This window comes from Mchenga conophoros, linkage group LG17 (assembly GCF_057382185.1).
Source record: "Mchenga conophoros isolate Kocher_MC1m ecotype Shallow Benthic linkage group LG17, M_conophoros_male_GT1.1, whole genome shotgun sequence".
In the NCBI taxonomy this organism is placed as follows: domain Eukaryota; kingdom Metazoa; phylum Chordata; class Actinopteri; order Cichliformes; family Cichlidae; genus Mchenga; species Mchenga conophoros.
In genome coordinates this window covers 21,036,279-21,063,902 of record NC_140542.1, presented here as the reverse complement: position 1 = coordinate 21,063,902, position 27,624 = coordinate 21,036,279, and the positions used below count along the sequence as shown (strand labels likewise).

The 27,624-nt window shown below is 41.0% G+C and overlaps 2 protein-coding genes across 5 annotated transcripts; both read left to right on the top strand.

Annotated features, from left to right (window-relative positions):
• Window positions 1-336: 336 nt before the first annotated feature.
• Window positions 337-15,631, top strand: mdm2 (MDM2 proto-oncogene). Of its 4 annotated transcripts, none has more exons than XM_085251605.1 (12): window positions 337-688; window positions 6,611-6,681; window positions 6,771-6,845; window positions 8,857-8,990; window positions 9,089-9,138; window positions 9,460-9,518; window positions 10,475-10,562; window positions 10,661-10,854; window positions 10,934-11,065; window positions 11,156-11,227; window positions 11,313-11,490; window positions 13,408-15,631. In XM_085251605.1, the coding sequence occupies exons 2-12, from the start codon at window positions 6,628-6,630 to the stop codon at window positions 13,926-13,928; spliced, it is 1,557 nt and encodes a 518-aa protein (XP_085107731.1). In that variant the 5' UTR covers window positions 337-688; window positions 6,611-6,627; the 3' UTR covers window positions 13,929-15,631. The 4 variants fall into 4 exon arrangements, with proteins under 4 accessions (XP_085107731.1, XP_085107732.1, XP_085107733.1 ...); XM_085251606.1 differs by lacking the exon at window positions 337-688 and adding an exon at window positions 722-3,933; XM_085251607.1 differs by lacking the exon at window positions 337-688 and adding an exon at window positions 722-3,938.
• A 3,236-nt stretch (window positions 15,632-18,867) lies between these two features.
• LOC146555442 (tetraspanin-8-like) lies at window positions 18,868-26,964 on the top strand. Its single transcript, XM_085252348.1, has 10 exons — window positions 18,868-18,991; window positions 19,213-19,284; window positions 19,370-19,486; window positions 19,656-19,730; window positions 19,930-20,025; window positions 20,463-20,573; window positions 20,655-20,690; window positions 20,782-20,865; window positions 23,844-23,902; window positions 26,901-26,964. The coding sequence occupies exons 1-10, from the start codon at window positions 18,932-18,934 to the stop codon at window positions 26,962-26,964; spliced, it is 774 nt and encodes a 257-aa protein (XP_085108474.1). The 5' UTR covers window positions 18,868-18,931.
• Window positions 26,965-27,624: the final 660 nt, after the last annotated feature.

Below are 27,624 nucleotides of genomic sequence, written 5' to 3'. Positions count from 1 at the left end.
TTGATTGTAACATGAATACTTTTACAGCCTCCACTTCACCCCACACTTCCCACAGCTCTGGGTCATGTCAAAGAAATTAATAAAGCACGATCATATGTATAATTTTGAGGTAAAATAATTTCATAAAAACAAATTAGCAATTTACTGATCTTTTAACATGTCCTGCTAATGTACACTGGCCTTTATTTTGAAATTAATAATTTATTCTTGTATTTTTTTTTTATTTTTTTTTTTTTACATAAACAGGAATTTTATGGCCCAAACTGCTCAGATTGGATGAGTTTAATGGTTTTATTGTCGTATCAGTGTGTTTGGGGATTTGAATTGAGAAAGTGTCGGCTTCCTAGCCACTAGGGGCGCCATCTGACTAAGTCACAGCCTTTGAGTGGCGAGCGTTGTAAACACTAAGTAGAAGTGGCTCAACTGTCCGGGAAATTGTTGGATTAACGTCGTTGTTGGATATTATTTCATCATAAGTGAATTAGAAATGTGCGTAAATAACAGCTAAACTTTTCTGCGCCAGATTTTAGCGCTCTAACTGCAGCAGAAGTCCGCGTTAGCAAGTTGATAGCATATTGTGGCTAGCAGGCCGCGGAGCCTCGGGGTTTCCTGATCAAGTTGACACGCGTTGAGAAGTAGCGCCGTGGACGCTGCTTTCTAGCAACTCAAGTCCGTCTGCTCAATCCTGGTAAGATAAAACGATCACTCTAAAATAACTCTTTGTGCTTTAACACTAATGCTTTCGGTGGGTTTCTAGTCTCTGCGTTTTTTTTAAATTACTGTTTAAAGGATATGTAAAAAGTATATTTAAAGCTTCAGCGTTAGCCGTCAATACCGCAGGGAAAATTGGATTTAACTGTTCAGATTGAGACGTTTTTATATCTGATTTATGGTAATGTATTACTAAATTTTGTTTTTGCTTCATGCATAAAGTTATAAGTAGATGTGTTTTTATCCACTGTTAGCAGCCAGCAACTGAGCTCTTTAGTACCTCGTTCTGCAGACAAAACAATAATCGGCCTTTAATTTTAGCTCCTGAAGTCTGCGGTCAGTTTGAAGTATCTGCTCATTAATTTTCCTCCGATGAGTGTGAGATAATACAGTTAGAGGTGATGAAAGGTTCCGGCCGGGCTCTCTCAGATCTGTGTGTGTAAGACACAAACTCAGACAGAGGAGAGTGAGCGGGACATGTCCGGGCAAACCTTCCTGCCTTTCTGAGTTGTCACGGTTTAGCAGCTGACTCACACAGCCGGTCAGCTGTTTGCGGGGAAAAATTACACACTCGAGGGCAAAAGCAAAGCCAAACAAGTACAAAGTGTACTGGCTTCACCTTGGCAGCTCTTTTAGGATCCTTAAAAGACAAGAAGTTTATTTGTATGCAATATCAGATACTAGTGATGTGCTCATAAAAACAGAAGACATGGGGAAGTGGTGCACACAGGAACAACAATAAGATTACTCAGGCTGAAGTAGTGAAAGTAGCACTGTAAGATAATTAGTTTAAGCATTTTGTGTATGTTCACAGTTCAATGCAGATAAAGTTAATAATAATAATCATTCATAAAATAAGGTTAAACATGTTTATTTGCCTCACATTGTTGCATTAATTAGATTATCATAGTTGTGTTAACAATTTGTGTTAAATTTTATTACATGCAGTTTAATTTCTGGGTCTGAAACGGCAAACAAAGCTTTCTTCATAATGTGGTTTTATTCCAGGTGGAAGACTGTGAGGTACAGAGGTCACAGCCACAGCAATGTGTAGACAATGTGAAACAAAATCAATAGATTAGTAATTTAATAGGAAAACGGTGACCACATGCTGTTAGTAAAACAAAAACACCTCAGAAGTTAAATCATTACAAGAAATAAGAGGGTTAATAAAAGCTACATAGTTCAGTAAAAAAGCATAAAACAATCATCTTTATTTATCTCTGGATTTATTCAACTTAGAAAAAAAGAAAAAACCTGAACAGCCAAAGCCAAAAACAATACAATTGTTTTCATTTTTGATCTGATGGATTTTGTGCTGTTAATGAAATTATGTTGATTTGCTTTAAGATGGCTGAGAATATCTCGTATTCTCAGCAGTTTCTGGTCTGTTTGCTGCTTTAAATCAGAATCAGACACTTTTGTTTATCCAGCGATCTGAAAATGAACATATGCAGACAGCGTTAAGCCAATCCTAAAGCTCAATTTTGATCCCAGTTGGAGGTTTAATTTACCCAAGATTAATGGAGATTATGATCAGATATTTAGCAGTAACCGTCAGATGCATTTTTTTTTTTCCTTTTTTTTGTCAAATGAGTTGGGTGCAAAGAGCAAACCTGAACCTGGGAATACCGCATAATTTGGCCCATACTAATATTTTTATGTCATGTATGTTTTGTTTTTGTTTGCTGATTATTCCTGCAAAAACAAAAAGGAAATCGTTATTAGAAAAATGTGAACTTTAAACTTATGTCCCTGGTGAGCTGGTAAATCAACAGATAAACTTATGGCTGTTTTTTGTTGAGCGTGACTTTTGAGTGCTGCTGTCATGTCTGGCGACCCCGGTGTACTGTGGTCAGGTTGGTCTTCTCCATCTCTGAGCCACTGCCATTTGTAGTTTACAGCTCTGAACTGTGTGGGTGCACTTTAAAATAAAGTCCTGCACCTCTGTGGAAACAGGGCTGTCTGTTTTTGCTTTGTTTTTTTATTTTTACAGTTTCCTATAATCCTATAATTCCTATAATTTATAATCCTTATCTTTATAATCTCTTCTGCTATTTGCACATTCTTTACTGTAAATTCCTAAGTTAATTTGTAAATTTTTGTAGTAAATTGTAAATATTGTAAAACTTTTCTTCTGTCATTTAATGGTCGGGCATTGTACAGCTACAAGCATTTCACCCCCATGTCATACTGTGTATGGTTGTGTGTGTGTGTGACAAATAAAATTTGAATTTGAATTTGAATTCCAGCAAAGTCTCACAGGCTCTCACAGGGTTGTTGGAAAATTTAAAATCCAATCAATAAGTGTCTTTTTACAGTAACCGAAAGAACAAGGTCCAGTCTTAGTCATCATAGTTAACCAGATTTAAACTAAAAAGTTTGAAACCACATTTTTGTTAATCAAAATAAAAACTAGATTTTACAGTGTTTGATTTAAAAGAAAGTCTGAATGGGCCTTTAAGCCAACCTGTCTATGTTACATTATTTAACAGAAGTCTGTGCATTTCAAAAAGCTACATTTAGAAACAACATTTTAAAAAACAGAAGTGTGAAACTAACACTGAAACACAGAAAAATATTTAAAAATATATATTTTTGAATGTATAATAAAAAATAAACAAGGAAAAAAAGAACTGAAAACCGAAAATTAAACAAAAATAGAAATAGAATAGAAGAACTCTTATTTATGACTTATTTCAATATATTGTCTTTTAGGTCTAATTTTGTGTTTTTGACTTGAGACCAGAAAGAAAAGGTATATGTAAAAAACACTTTTGGTTGGAATAAATAATAAATTGGAGAATTACGTATTGCGCTGATCTTCCCGGTTTCCTGTGCTCAGATCAAGCAGGTGTTGTGCCCCTGATTTGGCACTGGTTATCTGGCTAAGACTAGTCCTGGTTAGTGAGATAACCAGCACTCTGGTTAGTGTGGTTATGTAACTTTGATAGGATGAGTCAATGCAGACTAGCCCTGGCTTGTCTACAGAAGCTCTATGATTGAATCAGCTGTTCCAGTCCTACAGTACAGCTGAGTCAGGGCATGATAGGCCCCAGTCAGACTAGGCCAGGCCTTTAAACTGGTCTAGTCCTGACATGTCTGAGCAGGTCTATAAGAGGCTGCAGCTCTGCCCTGCTCCACTCTTTCTGCACTTTATCTGCCTTTATTTGCACAAGATGAGCTGCTAAAACGGATTTATTTCCCCTGCATATATGTAAGGTAAGGTAAGGACTTCATTTTATTCCTTGAATACTGGAAAACATTTTAGACTTTTAACAGCTGATTAATTAAGCATTAACCTGGTGCTAATGCAAAAAGACTGGATGGTTATTGAGTTGATCTGTCTGTCAGGTGTTGTGTCAGGACTACACGTTTGTGTTGTTAAAAACAAGCAAAGATTCAGTAACTTTTTAAGCAAAACTGACACAAAAGGTTAGTACAAGCTTCTTTGAATGTTTTCTGTAAATATGTGTTTTATATCGGTAAGTAAATTCTGTTAAAGTCTGACAGTGTGATGTTTTTTACATTTTCTTGCTTTATTTGCCTGTTGAAAAATGTTGAAAAGTGACATTCTGCTCTGAATGAAAATTTGTGATGCACCGGTTATGAAATCCTGGCTCGGTATCAGTGTGGCTGGGAGCCTGTGCACATATCTGTGGTTATTTATATTCCGGTTGTACATCACAGAAACAAAGAGATCTTCCATAACTTTGATTTTAGAGCTTTTCATCTTAACACCATGTCAGGTCACAACTGATCAGATACTGTAAATATGAGCCACTTACATCAGTAAATGTCCTGTTAATTACAGTCACAGGCAATATCTGCACTGATACCTGTGCTCCTGAGTTTACAGTTGAACTCAGTATTTAGATCAGATTATTGCTCAAAGAGGTTTCTGCCCTCCACAAAAATAAAAATCACCAGGCTTTAGGGCTGTTCGATATAACGATATGAAAACATCTATGGTTTCATGTTACGCTATTGTTTGTTTTGTGGTGTCGCTAAACAAGCTGTTTACGGCTAGGGCTGCTACAAACGATTATTTTGATAGTCGACTAGTCACCGATTATTTTTGCGATTAGTCGACTAATCAGATCATGCATCCATTGGATGTAGAACGTACAGCTTATTGCACCAGCATGCGTCTGCTCTTATATAACTATCATTAGCTTACAGCTTTAAGTGTTTAAGGTATGTGCTGACTAAAACTAAAGACAAGATGATAGTTTATTAAATTTTAATGAAATTTGCAGATTGTTTCTGTGACGTTTAATAAACTCCTTGCTATCTAAAATATAACAGGACACCGGAGTATATTCTCGAGCATCTCACACATCTGATAATCAGTTGTCTGCTTGACTTTTATTCAGCTGTGTAAAAAGTATAACTTTAATCTCAGACAAACTGATTTACTCAGGAACAAATAAAATACTAAAAAAAGCCAAACAATAACATTTTTAAGTTATCTAAGTGACTTATATATCATGTTTAATCTGAGTAGCGAAAGACGGCGGTGGGTTTGAAAACGATTTACCAGGAGTCCGTTGTTCTCACAGGCTCTAGTGAGCCTTGCCCCTGGCTAGCTATCGCGCTAGCTTTTGAAAATATGTGGTGTCTTGATAAACTGAGCAGATATTTGAGGTTTACACAGCTACATTCTCACCTGAAAATATGTTAAACGTTTATTTTGTGACCCAGAAAAAATAATAAGAGTAATATTAAAACTAACTAGCTGCCGTCATTGTTGGAAACTGAGCTGGGCTGCACTATGAATTCTGGGACACAGCTTCTTCTTCTTCGGGATTTAACGGCAGCTGGCATTTTTTGTTTATCAAATAGGGAAATACACAAACTTCGGTCAGGTAGGGTGCCTCAGACTTTCAGGTGAAGATGCACTGATCCATTCCTAGTGTACAAGTACCTTGACTGCAGGTGTTTTCAGTACAGAATTCAAATCCCGTACCAGTCTTGAATGAATAAGCTGAATTTTGTAAATGCACAAATGATTATTTTTTGCTTTGCTGCATCACAGAGTAATGAATCTAATAATCAGAGGACAGATTTCAATAGATTGGCCATATTGATCTGCTTTTTCCATTACTGATATCTGATTCAAGTATCAGCTCGACACGTGAGTGGTTTCTTCAGTTAAATGATCCACAGTTGGAGGCTCAGCAGCCCTCGTCCAGGGCCGAGGTTTTTCCTCCAGATGTGTTTTTGTGTAAGCAAAATAAAAACACAGAAAAGGAACCGGCTGCTCTCAGTCAACACCAGGCGGTCGGCATGCTCTGTATATTTTAGATATTTTATTGTTTACTCTATTTAATTTGTAAAATATGTGTACACACACACACACACACACGTACACATTTAGTATTCACATTCAGTAATATGCATACACTCTTATATTCATATAATTCTCAGATTTAGCCGTTCTTATATTTTGCTTGTTCTTATGTTATTATACTTTTGCACACCTCTGTTGCTTGTGAAGCTCACACACAAGAATTTCACTCACATGTACTGTACCAGTGTACCTGCACATGTGATGTGACAATAAAAGTGATTTGATTTGCTTTAAACAAACCTGCATCATCTTAAAAGGTTAAATTAACTTTTTAAACCAGGCAGATTAAACACAGACGAAGAAAATGATAATATTTATACAGTAAGCCTGGGATTATACTTTCTGTATCCGGGTTTATATTGCAGTGCCGCAGATGGAGGGGGAGGACTTCAAAGAAATATAACTAATGCTAATGATGAATGCCTAATCTGTCTTACGCTGTGAAAAAGATTTACTTTAGGAGCGCTTTTTCCAAATCTATTATGTTTAAAAAATACTGTACTGGTTTATGTAATCTGTCATAATCTGCTGTGTGTTGGCGTGCAGGGACAATCAGCTTCACCATGTCAGCCGACAGTGATACCAACACCTGGACCACGGAGGACGACAACAAACTGGTGAGGACGACAAGTTCCCAACTTCTTCATGTGCTCGTAACTCTTCACTGACTGTGTGACTTAACGTTTTCCTCTCTGTGTGTGTTCAGGTGAGACCAAAGGTAGAGTTCTGCTCTTTGCTGCAGCACGCTGGAGCCACTAAAGATGTTTTCACCATGAAGGAGGTACAGCATTTCCATTTACTGCTCCACATTTCACCGGGAGCTTTGAGACAGTCTTTTTGTTGGCTTTGATGTGTGAGGGGTGTCGTCAGGTGGTGTTAGGACTGTTACCGGACCTGCATTCACAGACAGCAATGAATGAATGAACCCAGAACTTCCTTTACTACCACTGCCCCCTCCTGCCTAAAACACCTGCCTCATACTGCATTTGCACACTTTATGATGAAACATTGCCACCTTGTGGTGAAGTTTGTAGTCATACGTTGCAGATAGTGCGTGAGATTAAATATGCTTTTTCTGTCCAAAAATCTGCTATCACAGCAGCCAAAACATTAGACACAGCTGTAATAAAATCGGCTCAGTAAAGTAGAATGCAGGATGAGCTCAGCAAAGTAAAAATTATAAAATGTGATATATATTGTCTCTGGTGGTGTTACGATTACATATTTAAAAATCGTTATCAGAAACGTGCATGTCATCTTTATTCGGCCAAGTTTGTGCACACTTACAAGATATTTGAGTCCAGTTCACTTTGCTCTTTGGCATGCAAAAAAAGAAAAATGTTTTAAAAAAAGGCAGGATGTAACGAAAGACAGAATAAAAAAGCAAGTTGCAGAAAGTCTTAAGAAACTTTACAAACTATAAGTGGAAAACTATTTTAAGTGTTTGATTGTTCTTTTTGCTTTCGTACAGCTAAACAGGAAGCAATTTGCTCATCGCGCGTCAATAGCGGATGTTCCAGGCTCTGGTTGCCTAGGTAACCCCTTTATTGTATTTACTACACTGAACTGCGCTCTTATTCGCTTCAGTTGCTTCTCTGAAAGGTTAGAAAAGTCTGAAGGCTAGCGTGGGACCCGCCCACCCCGAGTTGCCGGAGGTGATTTCGCACGCTGTCGTTGCTGTCATTGACATTTGTGGTACTCTGTTGACACGTCACTGCTGGTTGCCCCTGAAAGTTTCAGACTCTGCCGTTATTGCTGATATCGTGATTGTGACCAAGCTGCTCTTTTCCATGGTACACTGGTGTGATCGAGCTGCGTGGTAGCTGGAAATTACTGGTCACTGCGAAGATCTATTACCAATGCAGGAAAAATGGTGTTTTGGCCTTTTAATGAAGACGGCGTGAAAAAAGGAGAACTTTGAGACTCACCCCAGCTCTCCTTTAGTTCATCCTCATGATTTTTCCAGGATTCCCTATTCGACTCCTTTTCCCTCTCAGTCTCATGTCTGCAGTGCTTCCCACATATAGACACTTTTTAATTTCTGGGCAGTCCCCCTGCCCGTGGTCTTTTATTTTGAAGGTTAAATCCTTGTCATTTGCATCCCACTCTTATGCCAATCTTCAGTGTCATTTTGATTTTCTCTTTTGCAGTTCACAAACCTTAGCTCCACCATCGTGGAATCCAAATGGGGGCAGTGGTCTTCGTTGTGTTAAGCTCTATAAACAGACCCTGCGGTTGTATTATTTTTTTGCACCGTTATTTATTTATACATTGTTTTGTTTTCTTTGTGAGCTCATCATCTGTGACTTGGATTTCTTTTTTCTCATTTGTTGCTGCAGCTTAGATGTTGAGAAGAAAACGCCCACTAACAAAAGCTACAAGCAGCCCATATTATTAGGATTTTTCATGCATATTAACGATTTTTGGTGCGTTTAAAAAGGAAATAAAATTTGTTTTGGAAAATACTTTACTAATAAATTCCATGTTTGCTCATCAAAAGCTCCAAAACCAACAGGAACATGCAGAGTTTCCAGTTTTGAGGCAAGATAAACGCTGTAATTATATGTGTGATCAACAAAGAACACCTGAACAGTATTTTCTGGATGTAGAGAAAAGAGAAGAAACTCAGCTTATCCTTTTTCAGAGTGCATAACTTCAGCTAATCTGACTGCAGTCTTGTAATGGTGGTAAAATTGCTGATGTTTAAAAACCACAATAACAAAACACCCAAACGTAATAATTAGCCTGTGCATCCTACAATCATCCCACGATGTATCTCTGTGTTTTTGCAGGTAATGTTCTACCTGGGTCAGTACATCATCCAGAAGCAGCTGTACGACCAGAAGCAGCAACACATCGTCCACTGCGCCCAGGATGCTCTGGGCCGTGTGCTGGGAGTCGACAGCTTCTCCGTGAAAGAGCCGCGGTGAGTGAGTGGTAGAGGATGAAGCTTTTGGTCCTTCAGACTCACTAAAAGGAAAAAAAAACCCTTTAAATAAAATATGTGATGTTTTCTTGTTTCAGGGTTCTGTTTGCAATGATCACCAAGAACCTGGTGGCTGTCAGTAGTCCAGGTAGGAATCGCATTTTGCACACGAGGCACATTATTAAATACAGCTACACCTTTGTGGTCCGAAAATATCCAGTCTTACATCCCCTGAAGTGCCCACAGGTGGAAAGCCAAGGGGCTAAAATTGAGCTGTTTTGGTTCTGTGTAAACACCAATTGACTCCAAATTAACTTGTTTTTCTGACTTTTGGGGAAGAAATGTTAGACCTCCACCTGCTTTTCCTTCAGGAGGATAAAGGCATACTTTCTAAATATTGAGGGTGTGTGTGTTTGTGTATATATAGATGATATCCTGCTGGTCTGACTCTGACAAACACTCTCTTTAGAATCAACAACAAGTCTGAGTGAGCCGCACAGCAGCAGCCAGACAGACAGAAGGACGGAGGTAAGACGCACACCATGTTTGGATTCTCTACGTCTATTGTGTTTTTGCCAGATAAACCTTCGGTATTTCTAGCCCGGGTTTGTTCCTTCACATTTACGTACCTTCAGCTTCCTTTCCCTCGCTGTGAGCGCAGCATTTAAGAAGTTTAGAATAAACTCGAAGTAAAGTTTCACCTTGTGCTATTCACACAGGCTATTTTGGACTATTTTACAAGCTCCAACCTCTGAACCATTCCAGCTTACGAGAGAATTACTTCCAGGTGCACTCAACTCCAGTTATGAGTCCACCTAAGAAGCAAAAACACTGCTGCAGTCTTCACTGAGGAATATATTTACCGACACTTTCACAGACTTCCTTCTGAATTACAGAAAGAAACATTCTACTCTTGCTGAGCACTCAAAACGCTATTATAGTGAATTCCTGATTGAGTTGGAAACTCAGATTTCCAACTCAGAAAGTAAAAGCAGTCCCAGTAACCCCAGCTTAACAATCCAAGAGGGTGGCGGTGAACGTAAAGAGCAGGCAAACTGTAAAACTTTGAATTTGTGCTGCTGCTGTTTGTGGCTAAATAATCCAAACGCACACTTTAACCACGAACGAGCTGCAGCAGAATTTTTACAGACAAAAAAACACCAAAAACCAACAAACAAAGTGTTTTGCTGTATTATTAGTTAACTCAATTGTGTCATTAGAACACAAGCCACGTTATCCTATTAACACACATACTCAGACACATCTGGCTGCACACCAGGAGGCTCCAGTCTTTCCTTCTTGCCTTTGTGTGACTTTTTTGTTTTGTGTTTGGGAGAAATTGAACCTTTTGGGGATGATGATCATAAACAAATCTAATGTGTATGATCTAATTTAAAAGTCACATGGAATTTGGTGATTATTCTATGGCCCAACAAGAGTTTAAAAGTTTGAAAATCAGCTCAAAAACGTGTTTGTGCTTTCAGGCGGCAGAAATAGAAGGTTGCTCTTCATCGCCTGACAGGAGGAGGAGAAGGAGGAGGAGAAGGTGGAGCTGCAGGAGCAATGAGCCAGGTGAGTTTCTCCTCAAGATGTACCAGCACTAACTCCACCACCATTTCATTCAAGGTGTTTAACTGTTTAACCAAACTCCGCCCACCTTTTGTCTGCAGGTCCCTCACACAGTGTAGACGAGGGGGATGTTGAAGAAGACTCGGAGGAGGAGGAGGAAGAGGGAGGCACGAAAAGGAGACGGTCTGACAGCTACTCGCTGACGTTCGACGACAGCCTGTCCTGGTGTGTGATTGGAGGACTTGGGAGCGGGCGAGAAAGACACAGCAGCCAATCATCTGACTCGCACAGCACAGTGAGCATGACGCACAATCAGTGGTTTATTGAGCCTGTGTTGATGTATAATGTGTAATGTGGACTCTGTGTGTGTTTAGTCTGGGAGGTCAGAGGTCACGGACGCAGCGTCAGACTCTGACAGCGACAACTTCAGTGTTGAATTTGAAGTCGAGTCCATAGATTCAGATGATTACAATGAAGATGATGCTTCTCTCTCTGCTGATGATCAGGTAAGAACCACTTAATAGACCGAGCTGGCCATTAAACATCTACCTTGGCTCGACAACGATACTAATAGCCATCTTGTCTGTGTGCTGCAGGTATATGAGGTCACAATCTTCGAAGCAGATGACGACGACTCCTTTGATGAAGACACAGAGATTACTGAAGCTGTGAGTTGCTGCACAAACACACAGATGACACAAAGCCACACACTTACGCAAGTTGTTCAGGTGTAATGGAGTGTTTTCCTCTCAGGATTACTGGCGCTGTGCGAAATGCGATGAGTTGAACCCTCCTCTGCCCAGAAACTGCCTCCGCTGCTGGGATCTGCGCCAGGATTGGCTACCTGATGTGTCCGTCAACTGTGCCTCCTCCAGCCCTAAAGCCCTGCCCACAAAGCCGACCAACCTATCAGCTGCCAAAGAACCTCCAGGTAAATCTTATCATGACTACAGAGACCAAAGTAGTTTGTTTTTAGAGTAATGCTGTCAAAAAGGTGCAAACGAAAGAAGGGGGACACAGACGTTTCAAAAGTCAATCAAGTTTGGACTCCTTCATTTAACATACCCCCCCAAAAAAACAAAAAACAAAAAAAGCACAGAGCCGGTGTTTTCAAATAACAAAGGGAAATCTCCAGTGAATCAAAGACGAGTGTAAAGGTTAGAAAAAACATCATTGTGAAGTTTGCGGACGACACTACAGTGGTGGGTCTTATCAGGGCTTACAGGGAGGAGGTCAGCGCCCTGACCCACTGGTGTCAAGACAACCATCTCACCCTCAACGTCGCAAAGACAAAGGAGTTGATAGTGGACTTCCGGAGGTGCAGAGAAGTACACACCCCCATCACCATCAACGGCGCTGCTGTGGAGAGAGTGAGCAGCTTCCGGTTCCTTGGCGTACATCTGGCTGAGGATCTTACGTGGTCAGTACACACAAACAAAACAGTGAAGAAGGCGCAGCAGCGCCTCTTCTTTCTCAGGAGACTGAAAAGATTCGGCATGAGCCCCCGCATCCTCAGGACCTTCTATCGCTGTGCCACTGAGAGCATCCTCACTGGATGCATCACCACCTGGTATGGCAACAGCACCGCCTACAACTGCAAAGCTCTCCAGCGAGTAGTGCGGTGCTCTGAACGGATAATTGGAGGTGAGCTTCCCTCCCTCCAAGACATCTACAGGAAGCGGTGCCTGAGGAAAGCGGGGAGGATCATCAAGGACTCCAGTCACCCCAGCCATAAACTGTTCAGACTGCTTCCATCAGGAAGGAGGTTCTGCAGCATCCGGTCCCGTACCAGCAGACTGAGAGACAGCTTTTTCCATCAGGCCATCAGACTGCTGAACACGTCATAGACACCTCAGCTTCACTACTGGAACTTCAACATTATGCACTCCACACTGTATATAAATGCCACTTGTTTTGCACATATTCAACTCTGTATATTTTATATATTTTATTATTATTATTATTATTATTATTTTATTTTATTTTTTTACTATTTAATTTGTAAAAATGTGTATACACACACACACACACACACACACACACACACACACACACACGTAGGAAAATATTTAGTATACACATCCAGAAATGCATACACTATTATATATTGTACATATATTTATTAGTTTCAGGTTGGCCATTCTTGTATTTTGCTCGTTTGTGTTGTTGTGTTTGCACATCTCTGTTGCTTGTGGGGCTCGCACACAAGAATTTCACTCGCATGTGCTGTGCCAGTGTGCCTGCACATGTGATGTGACAATAAAAAGTGATTTGATTTGATTTGATTTGAAAACCCCCAGAATATCTTCAGTCTATAAAACCAGGTCAGATGTCCCTGTGTGCCAATGTCAACACACCTGTGCAGAATTACACATCACTCAGATTATTTCATATTAGTCAGACACAGCCTACCTAAAACCACTGGTGATGATTGTCTACATCAGAATACCGAAGCGACAATTTAGAAAACCAATCATTAGGCAGAGAGGAAAAAGAGACAAGCTGCTGCTGTACACCTCATCTCAGATCTATGTAGCTGATACTCGATTTTTGATGCACATCCCTATCTGCACACACTTTCTAATGAATAGCCAATCACAAAATGAATGTAGAAATCATTTTCAAGTCTCTTATTATTATTATTATAATTAGTAGTAGTAGTATTAGAAATCGAATAATTTAATTAAAAACGCTCTAGAAGAGCACAGAGATGTTCAGGTGAGAACCTGCAGGTGCTGACTGGCTCACTTTTTCCTCAAGTGGCCACTAGAGGAACTGCAGCTTGCTGTCAGTTTTATCTTCGGTGACAGACAAGCTGCTAATCGATTGATTGATTTGTGTCCTGCAGGTTCTGACATGGAGGAGAACGGAGTCGATGTTCCAGATGGGAAAAGATTAAAAACTCCTCCTCTGCACTCACAGTGTGCGTCCGACTCCACCTGCTCCTCCGCCGCTGCTGACTCCGCCTCCCAGGATCTCCTCTCATGCTCCCAGCCTTCCTCCTCCTATTCACAGGAGAAGCTCTGGACTCCCGAATCCCAGCCCTCCTCTTCCTCACACTCATCCTCCATTGATTCTCAGGAGCTTCTCCCACCTTCCCCAGCTCCAGCTGCAGCTCCAGCTGCTCCTCCTACCATGCAAGTCCCCGATATGGAGCGCAGCGTTTCGGCGGAGTGGCGTCTGCCGGACTCGTGCCTGGACCCCTGCCTCATCTGTCAGTCGCGACCAAAGAATGGCTGCATCGTGCACGGACGGACCGGACACCTTATGTCCTGCTACGTCTGCGCCAGGAAGCTGAAGAAGAGGAACAAACTGTGCCCAGTCTGCAGGCTGCCCATCCAGTCTGTCATCCTCACCTACCTCAGCTGAGACCACGCCCTTGCCCCCACACACCGCCCATTCATGTGAGCATTCACAGCTGGTGTTCTCACATGTGGACTTCCACAAACTTCAGAATAACTGCAGATACTTTGACTAAATCCCAAATAAAATAAACTTTCAGTTCTCGGGCACATGCGGGCACTTTCTTCAAAACTGAGAAGATTTTCTTGAAAAAGTTAATAATTCTGCTATTTGAACTGTTTCTCTGACCTTGAACCTCTGGAATGAGCCCGTCAAGGGTCTGTCGGGTAACGCCAAGCTTCCCTTTGCTTCGGGTTTCTCTTCTTTTTTCTTTTTTTTTTAAATGGTTGGTATCGTTTCTTCTGTTTTGCTTTCTGTATTTTGGCGCAGCTTACATAAACACTCATCTTCACTGGTCAATCTCAGGTCCACGCCCTCTAAAGCTCCACCATCATTATGAAAGTCCTACAAACAGAAGCCCCCAGAATTTCATATGAACAGCAGTGGAAAAAGACCAGAATATTAGATCTGAGATTTTTCTTTTTCCTGCTGCATTTTAAAGACTTTTTATTTAAAAATAGTTTAGAACCTCACAAAATTAACTAAATCTATAAATATTGGTGAATATTAAGAAACACAGCTATGACTTTATTCTCAAAACACCTGTGTGTGATGTTAAAGAGATGCCACCTTAAACCAAGGCTGAGTTCTACCTTAATGTAATACCATTTCGCACCACAAGATGGTGCATGAGTAAATGTAAACTTCATTTAATGGCAGCATATATTGAAAAATGGAAGTAATGCTAAAATGAATGAAGAAACTGCTGGTGGTGAAAACTAAATTTGGCAGAGGCTATTTCTGAAAAGTTTTAGAAATTTTCTTCACTAAATCAATCAGAAAACAGATGGAGGTGGAGCTCAAATGTGAGAAGTTGTAACTTGTTGAATGTTTTTGTGTCACCTTGAAATTTGATGGAAACATCTCCACAGCTAGCTTTCAGACATTTTGTAGATCTTTGAGGTTTTTTAAGAAGACATTTTAAAAAATGAGAGATTTTTGTTGTCAGTTATTTTGAGGCTTAAACCACATTTAGTGTTCTGGTGTGGACAGGTGTGGCGCTCTGTGGCAAAGAGAGATATTTTTAGAATGTGTTAATTATATTTTGTATGATGCAAACTTTAGAAGCATCGGCCGCGTCTTGTAAATGGCACTCGACCCTGAATCATTTCTGCGCCAGCTCTCTGTCGCCTCCGCCAAGCTCGCTCGCTCCTGGATCGCCTCGTTCTGCATCTCAGCTTCTCCCTTGAGATGAGGTCACCTTAACCGGATTAAAAACCCAAAGGGCTCTGACGCTGCATGGTGCATGACGCTGCCGACATCTGAAAGTGTCCGGGGGTGCTAACATCGAGCAGTGCTTTATTTTAGCGGCATTTAATTTCTGACCCTTTTTTGGGAAGTGTCATTGAAAGGAACCCAAATTCATTTTCATGCATATATTTAACTACTGGAAATTTCTTTGACATGTTTTCAGGTTTTTCTGGAAATTTCTTTGAAAGTTGTTTAATTATTGAGAAATTATTGCCGTTAAAATGGAGTGTTGAACATCTTTGATATTTATTTATTTAAAATACTCAAGTTTATTTAAGAAATGTTTCTGAAAGCTTTTTTTGGATAATAAGATAAATTTAATGTTTCCTGTGAAACTAAATAAAGTTTTACTTCTCTAACCACGGGTCTGTCATTTATTTACATTACAAACACACATATTTTAAGTTTGGAAATACAATTCCCAACAATCTTCACACCTTTTGTATCGGGTGAGAAATATAACCGTGTCCTAAGGATTGGTAATTACCACAAGGTAAAGCACGTGAATTTTTGCTATTAACGCTACGTCCACACTAATGCTTTTTCGTATGAAAACGCATCGTTTCTCTCAGTTTTGGCCTACCGTCCACAGTGTAGCGATGTGTCGGTCGCGAACAAAACGGCTCTTAGAGCCGGGTCTTTGACGTGAACGACGCGATCCGGGTCCTCATTGCAAACCGTGGGTTTGGGGTTTTTTTTGTTTTGTTTTTTCTTTCTCTCACCCTCTCTCACACTTTTTTTCTGCTTCACTCCGCATGCGAGCCTTGTGCTTTGCGCTGGGATGAGGAGAAAGGGGCGGTAGTTACACTCAGTAGCACAGGAACAGAGCAGGAGGGAGAGGCAGAGAAAGAGCCAGGGACAACATTACATTAGAAAGGTATAGTAATCATCCACAACTATTTTCAGTTGTGGATGATAAAGGATTCAGAAAGTTTATTCATGCAGGCCCATATAACAGAGAATATGCATCTTCTTTTTGTTTTCATATTTTAATTTATATTTAATTGTGTTGTGGTTTGCAGTGTTTTGTGTTGTTTCACTTTAAATTTGTTTAAAAGGAAAAAGCTGAAAATTTAAATAGTTAAAAGTTGAAATGGGTTTGAATGAAATTGTTTTTTGTATTATATGATTTATTTATTACATTTTATGTGGAGTGAATAAATAAATGTCTATTTATGGTGGACCCTAGAGACAAAGCACGTACAAACTTCAAAACACGTACAAACCCTGAAGCACGTAAAAACTCCAAAACAGGTACAAAAGACAACAGAAGTGCTCCAGGATGCTAGGCGCAGTGTTGAGCTTTTGTTAGTGGCGACACAAGCCAGCAAGTACCAACGACCGTATTTGGTGTGTGGTAGTAACAGGTAAATTAACTTTTTTTTTTTTTTTTAATTATTTGAATATATATGAGTGCCTGTGTATAAATACACAAACAATACACACATGCTTTCAATTGTGTAATTTAAGTGATCTAGGTAGCTCTGTTTTGAAGTTCAGTTAACGCTAGAAATGTTTTGGAGTTTGTACGTGCTTTGTCTCGAGGGGCCACCGCTTATATTTATATATAAACATATATAAATAAAACCACTTTTTTTACATTAGTAATTCGTTTTGTGCATAATTTTATATTATTGTTAATAATAAATTAATTAAAGCAGCAAAACAATCTGAAGATCCGGTTCGGACCCGAAAGAGCCGGCTCTTTTTAATGAGTCAAGCTGAAAGATCCCGTTCTCTAAAAAGAGTCGGAAATCCCATCACTACCACACTGGGACGGCGTTTTCAAAACGCTCTTATGCGCAGTGTGGGCAGCGAAAACAGACATTTGAAAACGATGACGCATGTTAGTCATGTGATGCAGTCATGTGACCAATTAAACAAAGAGAGTGGAGGGCATTATACAGCAGTTGGGTTTTTTTGCTCTCAATTTTGACAGCCCTATTAAAGGTTAATATCAGTCTGTACATGCTCCAGATAGCTTTTCTTCAAATTCTTTAAATCTCACTCGCTTTGCCAACTTTGTAGTTTTATGTTACTCGCAGCAACAACTCCACTTCATTGTTAGTCCATTTAAAAAAACTCGGTGCTTTTCCTCGACATTTTGCCGCGACGTTTCAAAGAGCCGCAAAGTAAATAAACGGCATACAGAAATGAGGCAGGCCGAATCATCTTGCGTTTCACGCATGCGCAGTACTGGAATGTAAGAGTTTTCGGTCGTTTCAACGTGGACGCACAACTCTGTGAAAACGACTGAAAACGCCAGTGTGGACGCGGAGCATTTTCAGACGAAAAATCTATTCGGGCTAGTGTGGACGTAGCAGTTTACAGTTATTTTCTAATGTCTTTACAGTTACTGTTTTTACACAACTGCGTGTTGTACGAATTCTCCCCCATCTTCTCTTCATATTTCATGTCACAAATGCTGTGTATTTGCCTTACCTCAGACTATTTGTTGTTTTTTAGTTGAATATCATTGTCTGTGTGTTACTGACTGTCACTGTAAAGAACGAGGAGAAGGACAGCACGTCCACTGTCCCACCGAAGTTGGGACCTCTTAAACAGAATGCAACAAAGCTACTTCAGTCTGCCGAACATCAACCTGTATCCACGCGTCAGGAAGCAGACGGAAGGATGAATATGTAGAAGAAGCGTCAGACCTCCAGACATTAGAAGGTGAGGTGGAAGAAGGCCAAAGATAGCTTTTGATGAGCCTGAGAAGGGAGAGTGTGATCTGCTGTCACACCATCCCTGCTCAGAGGATAAACCTCTGGAACGTGAGACCACACAGGCTGGCAGATCCCTAGCTGATCCACAATGATATTTGGGTGTCGCCACTTTAACTCTGCTCAGGGTCCTCATCTATGTCCTCCTTTGAGCTTCCATGTTCTTGCTTCCAATATCTGACCTTCTTCCACCTCATCCCCTGACAGCAGAGTATGACTCCATTTCCAAATGCTGTAAAATGCTATCTTCCTCACTCAGCCTTCTGTCATGTTAGTGCCACGGATGACCCAGGTTTAGGTGAGTGTCAGGTGCTGCAAAAAGCTCGACTATGAGATGTTAAAAATTATGATTTAATGTTCAGACGTGTCTTTGTTTCATTCCGTTGTTTCAGGTTGTGAAACTCCTGAAGTTAAAAGACATTTGAACCAGAAAATAGTGTAATAAAAGCCCTGATGTCTGTTATTTAATCATTATACTTAAATAACCTAAAGAATTTTCAATCCCAAAACATTTTTATTTTGGGATTACAGGAGAATATACTTACAACCTATGAAACGTACATTTCTTATTAACCCCCCCCCCCAAAAAACAGAATACATTTTGTTCAGGTGCTGTGTCAATAAGCTGGCTTACAGTAAGCAGCCTCTCCTGTTGAATGACTAATTTTTCCACTGCCCTTTGTTCTGAACCCAGTGATCTCCACTAGGAAAAACAAAGAGGAAGTTCTTAAATATGATTCCTGTATTCTCTATCCATTCCTTGGAAGTTTCCTTATCCACCATATCCATGACGCCTCTCTGTGTGAGGCGCCCTGAAACCCTTAAAAGCAGCTCATTCTGCTGCTCTCCTCTCACTTCACTTCGCTGCAGTCGGAGCTCGTCTGGACTTTGGGAACAGTACTGTTATTCTGACTGCATTTTCCAGCTGCAAAAATGGCTCAGATCAACATCTGCCTCAAACACATCTTCACTGTCTTCAACATATTCTTCATGGTGAGTAAAACAGAAATAACCACATTTGCCTCCTTTTTTACATGTAAATGAAACCAAAGCTTAGAAGAGTAAAATAAACCAACATCAATTCAACATGTTTGTTTCTTACTTTCAAAGTTTGTTGTTGTGCTCGTCCACGTGTGTGGCTGTGCAGTCATTTCATGTCCTGGTTGTGTTTAAAGGATCCAGCAGCTCTAACCAGACTGTTTCTTTTTGTTCAGGTTGTTGGTGGAGTGGCCATCGTCCTCGCTCTGTGGTGCCAGTTCTTCATGAACATTCGAGGAGGATACAACGTGAGGACACATTCAAACATAAATGCAACACGTGGAGACAAACAGACAAAGCCCACTAACCTTTTCGTGACACTTCTCTCCACAGCTGGAGGGTCGTGCCACCAAACTCTTCATCCTCTTCATCGTAGGCTGCATCACCATAATGATCACCACGCTGGGAGCCTATGGAGCCCACAAGGAGAACAAAGTGGCTCTGATCACGGTGATTACATTTTCCACTCATTAAATTAAAGAAAAGAAATTATTCAATAAATCTTATGAAGCCATTTAGTTCAGAATGCTGTAAAAGTTATAATTCCATCACTCTGTTTTCTACTTAGCCCCAGAGATTAAAGATATTAGATTAAAAGTATCCCTGCATGTCTCTGCAGTCCTTGGTGTACACGGTCATTGGATGTTGGCTGATGTTAATAACTGGAATCCAAGCTGCCATCATACATCCTCAGGTAAAGGCCAGGATGTGCTGCTGTGGGGTCGAATCATTTGACATGAAGACCGACTTATAAACCTTTTTTACATTATTATAATCATCAGCACATATAAACTCTTTTTTTTTTTTTTACCATTACCTGAACCCTTAAGATGCTTTTTAAAAGTTTTACTATGTAAATCTAATCGATGTAAACATAATGTCTATGTTTGCAGCTCAGAGGCATCGGAGTGGAGACATTCAGCGAGCTTGTGCCTCTGGACAAATCCTCGACATACGTGAGGAACATGACCGAGGACATTCAGGAACAGGTAAGATATTGCCACCTGTTTTATTTTCCTGTATTTATATTTAATGTTTAACCAAAAGCTACAGTCATGGAAAAAATAAAGTATCCACTGTTTAAGAAATGCAATGTGGTCCTTGGCGGGTTTTATAATCACTTAAAAATAACCTCAGATGTGATGTCAAACGAGACATATTACACCGTATGGTGCCTTTGTTTATATAAAAAGAAGTAAGTTAAATTGTATAAAAGTAAACTAAGTCCTTATTGTTTCTAATGCACTTGATTAGGTAATCATTAATAAGTGTGAGCACTTCTATAAAAGCAGAAGCTTTGGCAGTTTGTTGGTCAGGTGTGAGTTAACACAATACCACAGTCACTGAGTGGACCATGAATTCCTCTGTGTTCCTCCTGAAGATGAGTAACTCTCCTCTTTCTTTCTTCTCCTGCTGCTGTTTGTAGTTTCACTGCTGTGGTCTGTTCAGCTACAAAGACTGGGAGAACATCCCCGACTCCTGTGTGTGCAGCCAGGAGGAGGAGAAGGAGGGCAAGTGTCAGACTGTCAAAAACAACGTGAGTATCGATGCACCCACTCGCTTCACTGGTCACGGTGTGTCAAAGTTTGTAACGTCTTTATTTCTGTAACTTTTCCAGACTTTCATGCTGCAGAGAAAGTCCGTCTACACTAAGGTGAGCGACCCAGCCCCACTTTGAAAAAGCTTAAATCATTCCTCAGTTTATATCAGAACCTGACAGTTTTCATTTTTCCTTCTATTTTCAGACCTGCTTTCCCACCATCATGGACCACATCCAGTTTCATTACAACATCATACTTGTGGTCAGCTTCACTCTGGCTATTCTAGCTGTGAGTATTAATCAAGGATTCAATAGTGTAAATGTCCACTCTATAATTTGCAATCAGCATTCTCTGCCGGGGCAGGTAGCAGCCTCTGCTGCCAATCAAATGCAGGGCTGATCATCAGAAAGTGCGAGCACCTCTATAAAAGCAGTTTACTGTTTTGGGACAATCAGGTGTGTTTAAACACAAGGAAACGATTTGACTAGGAGTGGATGGAAGTTCAAAAATCCCACAAACAGTCAAATTCTACAGACGCCTGTTAACAACTTAAATAATAAAGTTCATGACTTTAGAATTTGAGAAAGATGATACTTTGGGACTAAAATGGAAATTTCTGGTCATAATGGAAAGTGTCACATTGGAAAAAAACACCTTATATTAACCATCAGCATGGTGGTGAAGGGGGTGGTGATTCAGGCACCTAACATTCAAAAAGTCATATATAGTTCAGTTAAAAGGACTAGATGTTACAGTCCCTGATAATGCATTGCTTTAGATGGAGAGACTCTTGAGGGATGGCTGTTATGAGGAAAGGCAGCCCAGAAACTTTGCCTCAACTTTCGGTCTTTTACCCAGGCTAATCTGCCATTTTCCTTCCTTGGTTAGGTTTAGGGGTTAGAGATCGATCTAGATTATCATTTTAAATTTGGGACACATCATCAGTAGTGGACCTTGCATTCATCAGGTGTTTCGGCCATTCTCACTAGACACCCTCATCCAAGGAGGCCCTGCCAGGGTTGATCAGGCCCTGGAGTGTGTCACTGGTTTATGTTAAATTGTTATTTCTTTTCTTCTTTCTTCTGTTTAGTTTCCTACATTTTCTTTTTATCAATTCACTGCAACTGAGAAATAATACTTACCTCTTTAGCATTTATTGGGCCTAACTTCTTCAAAGAGATAGAAAAGGTGATAGAGAGAAGTAGGACAAAAGGGACAAGATAGGAGAGAGTAGAGAGAAGAGCTGGAAGGGGGGCACCCAATCTGGCTTCCCACACCTCCCTGCCGGATCGGGCTGTACGCTCTACCTCCCCACTGCCTCCCAGAAAAGGGAAGAAGAGCAGAGAGGAGAAGAGCGGAATATTTCTTTTCTCTCCTGGTTAGCTGACTGCCTTAGCTGCCCAAGTGATGTCAGCCCTTTTTAATCATAGCCAGTGACTGGTCCTCTCAGCAGTGTTAGCTTGATCTCTTATAGCCTGCCATTGCGCCTGTCCTCTGATCCCAGTTTCTCTAAGCAGTTTTGCTGTTGTACTGGTAACAAAGCCCCTGCACCTCACTTCCACCAGGCGCACCTTGATCTTCCAGCCTCTGTGCTCTGCTTCAGGTGCCAAGTTGACCAAAGGACGAGGTCTGGTCGCAAAGTAGTTGTTACGATCTCTGTGGGAAAAATTAGCCTCTGATCCAAGTCCACTTGCATCTGCCAATCCCTGGCGGCCTTCAGCGGGCCCAGGTCTGGGTTTGAGGGGCTTGTCCTCGGTTTGTCTCCTTCCCGGACAAATGTTGATGAAGACTGACGCTCCTCTTGGTTCGTGAAAGGTTTAGCGTTAATGGATTTTCTTTTGCACTCAACTTTCTCGGCAAGACACCTGAGAACCTGGTTGTGTTTCCATGTGTATCTGCCCTGAGTAAGGCTAGTCCTACAACCAACCAAGATATGCTTTAGTGTGGCTGGGACTATACACAGGGGGCAGGATGGGTCCTTTCCAAACCACAGCTGCACATTTATTGGGGAAGGTAGCACATCGTATGCCGCTCGGATGATGAAACTTAGTTTATTAGACTCCATGCCCCAGATTTCAAACCATGAGAGTTTCCTCTTTTCCGCACTTTCCCAATTCATCCAGCGACCCTGTTTGACCAGTGCCACGGCTCTGGCATGTCTGGCTGTTTCCTCCTGTCGTCGCACCTCCTCCACTACCATTTTCCGACGTTCGGTTACAGATGCCTGTTCCCACCGAGGTGTTACTGCGCTAAGACCAAATCCTCCTCTGCCCTGTTGGACGTGACCCACCACGTCACAATGCTGAAGAGTGGATTTCGCCTGTAGCACAGATGTGGCTGGGGTCCACTTACTCCCCGTTGCTAGGGTGGGAGCACTGCCTCTCACTATGGGGTGCCGGGAGTCCGTGAGTGACATCTCAAGCCTCACTTTTGGAAATTTAAACTCCTTAACCAGGCTAGGGATAGGCAATGACAGTATCCCGTCACTGTAGAGTCCAATGCTGCTGAGGCACTTGGGAAGTCCGAGCCACTTCTTAAAGTAGGATCTCACTAGCCTCTAGTCGATTGGCATGATTGAGTGAGACCTCGTACATTGTCAACGGCCACAGTAGTCTGGGTAATAACCAAAACTGGAAGCACCAGAGCTTCAGTTTTCCTGGGAGTGCAGTGTTGTTAATCCGCTGGAGGTCGTCAGCCAATTTAAGCCTTAGTTGTTTTAGTTGCCACGTATCATTGAGGTCTGCATTATACCACCGTCCCAGGCTCATTATGGGCTTCTCTAAGACTGTTGGAATTGGTTCTCCACTGATATAGAATTGCTCGGCTGTCAGTTTTCCTTTTATGATGGAGATTCTGCAAGGTTTACTTGGCTTAAACTCCATTCTTGTCCATTCTGTTTTCCTGGAGCTTCTGTAGCAATCGCCTAGTACATGGTTTTGTTGTTGTAATGGTCATGTCATCCATGTAGGCCCTAATGGGAGGAAGACCAAGGTCACTCTTGAGTCTCTCACCTCCCACTACCCACCCAATAATATTGTGGGTAAATATGTGCCAACAAAGTCTGAATTCTCCATGTTCAAAGTTAGAAAGGTATGGTATCTATTGCAGAACAAAAATTTAATTATTACTCAAATCTTCTTCAGTCAAAAAAAAAAAAATCTTCTGGGTAAACATGTAGCAGCTTAGTCACTAATATTGGTTCACTTTAAAAACAAAAACTTGAAGACAACCCGATGTTTAACTAAACTTCCTGTGTTCCCCTACAGCTACTTGGCATTATTCTGTCCTCCATTATGATCCACCAGCTGTATTACCCCAACAGACCCACCACAGGGCTCGCAAAATCGCTAGCCCGACGTCCCGGGGCTAGTGATATTTCCAGTCGGGCTACCAAAATCTATCTCAGCCCTGCCCGTCGGGCTATCATAGGAAGTAAACTTTCTTTCGCAAATGTAGCTGAGTAATTAGCTGAGTCCTCATCAAAGAACAGTGCTCTTTAATGAATGCAGCACATAACTTTACATCGTAGAGGTAACAGGGAGACATATCGAGTTATCAGATAGCCGTCTTAACTATATTCTAACTCTACAATTTCCCGACTGCACTTTCCTCTTATTTCACGACACCACCCTCTAGTGGTGCAATATGGTATAGTCAGACAGGACACAACATCACTCACTAGCTTACTCTTCAAACGTGACACGTGAAATCTCCCGCAGCAAGCTTAAACGTGCTAGAGGTTGACTGCGCAGAGAATTTAAAAAAAAATCTCTGGCATGTGTAAAGACAGATGGATTTACGCAGGTATTTTAGTTCTGCTGAGCCAAAAAAGACAGGTCAGGATGAAGAAGGGACAGGCAAAGAAAGACCTACCACAAAGCGGAAAAGTTATCATAAATCAGATTACGAGGCAAAAAGAAAGCGCAGTTTTTTGGATTCATGGACAAAAGAATTTCTGTGGCTGGAATATGACAAGGTAAATAACATGATGTTCTGCCGGGTGTGTCGTGAGTTTCCCTCTATTGCTGAGTCGACAAGCGCCTTTGTTACTGGGACCAGTAATTTTAGGAAAGACCCCATCAGAACTCATGAGAAATCTCTGCATCACAAGAAATGCATTGGTGCTCAGTCTGCAGCATCTGTCCCAGAACAAACACCAATTGCAAAAACCATACTAAAAATAAACCAAGCACAACAAGAAGTCCTGAAAAAGCTTTTTAGAACTGCGTACTATGTTGCAAAGAGTGAACTACCACTGGCAAAATTTAGCAGTCTTTGCAAACTTCAGAAAGCAAATGGCCTAGATCTTGGTTCCACTTACCTCAATGACCATGCTTGCAGAGAGTTTATTGGAGCAATAGCACAAACTTCAAGAGACCAGATTGAAAAGGAAATTCAAGAAAGCAGGTTCTTATCCATTCTTGCAGATGGCAGTACAGACACTGGTATAATAGAACAGGAGTTGGTTCACGTCAGGTATGTGAGGGATAATGGTGACATAGCCACATACATGATCAAATGTCAGCCAGTCAAGAGTGCAAATGCTGCAGGTATTTTAGAGGCTATTGATGAAGCAGTGAACACCATGGGTATCAGAGAGGACACATGGAAAAAGAAAGTAGTGTGTGCAAATTTTGATGGTGCTGCAGTGATGATGGGTGAGAAAACAGGAGTAGCTGGGAGACTGAAACAGAGGATACCCCACATCATAACAATCCACTGTGTGGCACACAAACTAGAGCTAGCCGTGCTGGATAGCGTGAAAGTCTGTGAGTACCTGGTGAAATTTGAAGATACACTGAAAACCATCTTTAAGATGTACTACTATTCCCCAAAGAAGCGAAGAGAGCTGACAGAAATAAGTGAACTGCTAAATGAGAGGCTGGCACATTTCAGTGGGCTGAAGAGCACACGGTGGCTTCCAAGCCGGCTGAGATGTCTAAAGGCTGTGGAAAAAAATTACACTCCCACTGTTGTTCATATGGAGAACATGGCAGAAGGAAGTGATGTCAAAGCCGAGGATGCAGCCAAGGCTAAGGGGGTGGTGCAGGAGATGAAGACTGAGAAATTTGTTCGCTTCCTGCATTTCATGTTGGACTACAGTACCATCTTATCCAAGTGCTCTACTGATTTTCAGCATGATAACCTAAACATCACACGAACAAATCAGTTAGTTGAGAGCACAACATCACGCTTACTCAGCCTAAAAACAAAACCAGGAGAATATCAGAAAACCTTGGACACAAAGTTCACAGCGAACCAGGATGGTAGCATTTGCTACTGTGGAACTCGGCTAACAAAAAGTCAGCGACCTGCTAGAAGAGGTGAGGGAACAGACAAAGACACCTTTGGTGCAGAGATCCAGAAGATTATTGACAACACAGTCAAGTACATGGACAACAGATTTAAAAATCTCCACGAAAAGCCTCTCTCTTGTTTCAAGGTTTTTGACCCTTCCACTCTTCCCTACCCCAGAGAAGAACTAGCAAATTATGGGGATGAAGAGGTGGATTATCTTGTCACACATTTTGCCTGTTTGCTAGATGCAGAAGAGAAAGAGAAAATTCCACAAGAATGGATGGATCTAAAAGTGTGGCTTGCAGAACGCCGGGGTCGCAAAGTAGATTGCTTGTACAGAGATCTCCTCTCTGAGAATCCAGAACATCTCTCTCATATCTTGTTGCTGGTGAAATTAATGCTGACACTTAGTCCATCGACAGCCATCTGTGAGAGAGGATTTTCTTGCATGAACCGAGTGAAGACAACACATCGTACCTCTCTACACCCTAAAACACTGAATGACTGCATGCAACTCTCCATTAATGGGGAAACAGTTGAATCTTTTTGCCCTGACAAGTCGATTCGTTTCTGGATGTTTTCTGGAAAAGGTTCAAGACACCTGGATCATAAAACCCCGACAAGAACAAAGAGCAGTGAAATGGAGGGCAATGCACAGGAAGAGAAAGCTGATGAAGGAGATGCTATGCCCTCAACGTCGAGTGGCATTTTCTCATCCGAGACTTCAGTGGAAATTTCAGATTCAGGATCTGACACAGACTAATTCATGTTCTACACAGTTCTAACAAGTTCACAGAAAATTCTGTTTAATTAGAACCAGATATTTGAGTTGATTGTAATGTTTACACAGTTGTTGTAATTTGTGTTTTAACAATTTTTTGATTGATGTTTTGTTTCCTTTACAATATTATACAATAAAAATAATCTTTTTTTATTCGGGCTACTCAAATTTATTTCGGGCTACCAAAAACTAAAGAGTGCCTGCCCGAAGGGCTACCAGGGATTTTAAAATTTTGCGAGCCCTGCACCATCATGATCTCCATGATGCCACCAAAATACAAGGAGCTGCACAACGCCCCAGCATGTTAGTCAAAATACAATGGACTTCTTTTCTTTAGCTACCTTGGTGCACTGCATGTTGTTAGCCCTCAGTCATAAAAGGCTGATCGGGTATTATCCTAATGCTGCTGGGCGGGAAGACGGTGTGGACACTCAAGTTTGTGAATGCCATAACTCGAGAACGATAGTGGCGCAGGAACTTCTAAGTGATACCGCAGGTGTATCTACTGAAAGTCCGTAAAATGATTCAAAAAGCAACGCCAAAAGTGACAGTGATGACATCACTACAATGTGATTGGTTACTTGGAATGTTAAACCAGGACTCAAATTAGTATTGCTGATCCAGGAACAATGTCAACATGATAACATGTTACCATGATAATGGTAACACTGGATAAAAGAACAGCCACATTCCCTTGTTACGTCACGTGGCGCTTGCTAGTAGCTTGGAGAATTTGAGGATTGTAGTTTGAAAACTGAGGGCTGTGCTAATGCAGCTGCTTGTAAAAATGTTTATAAAGGAAAATATTTCTGTATTTTTTAAAATTATTTTTGGAGTCTTCTTTGTGTCATATTTAATCCTTCTGGTGCAAACTGTAAATGTAAGTGTCTTACAGGATTAAAAGATAAGAAAACAAAATCTGTGTTGTATTAAAATCTTGTTCTGTTTCACTGACGTTTGTTTAAAAA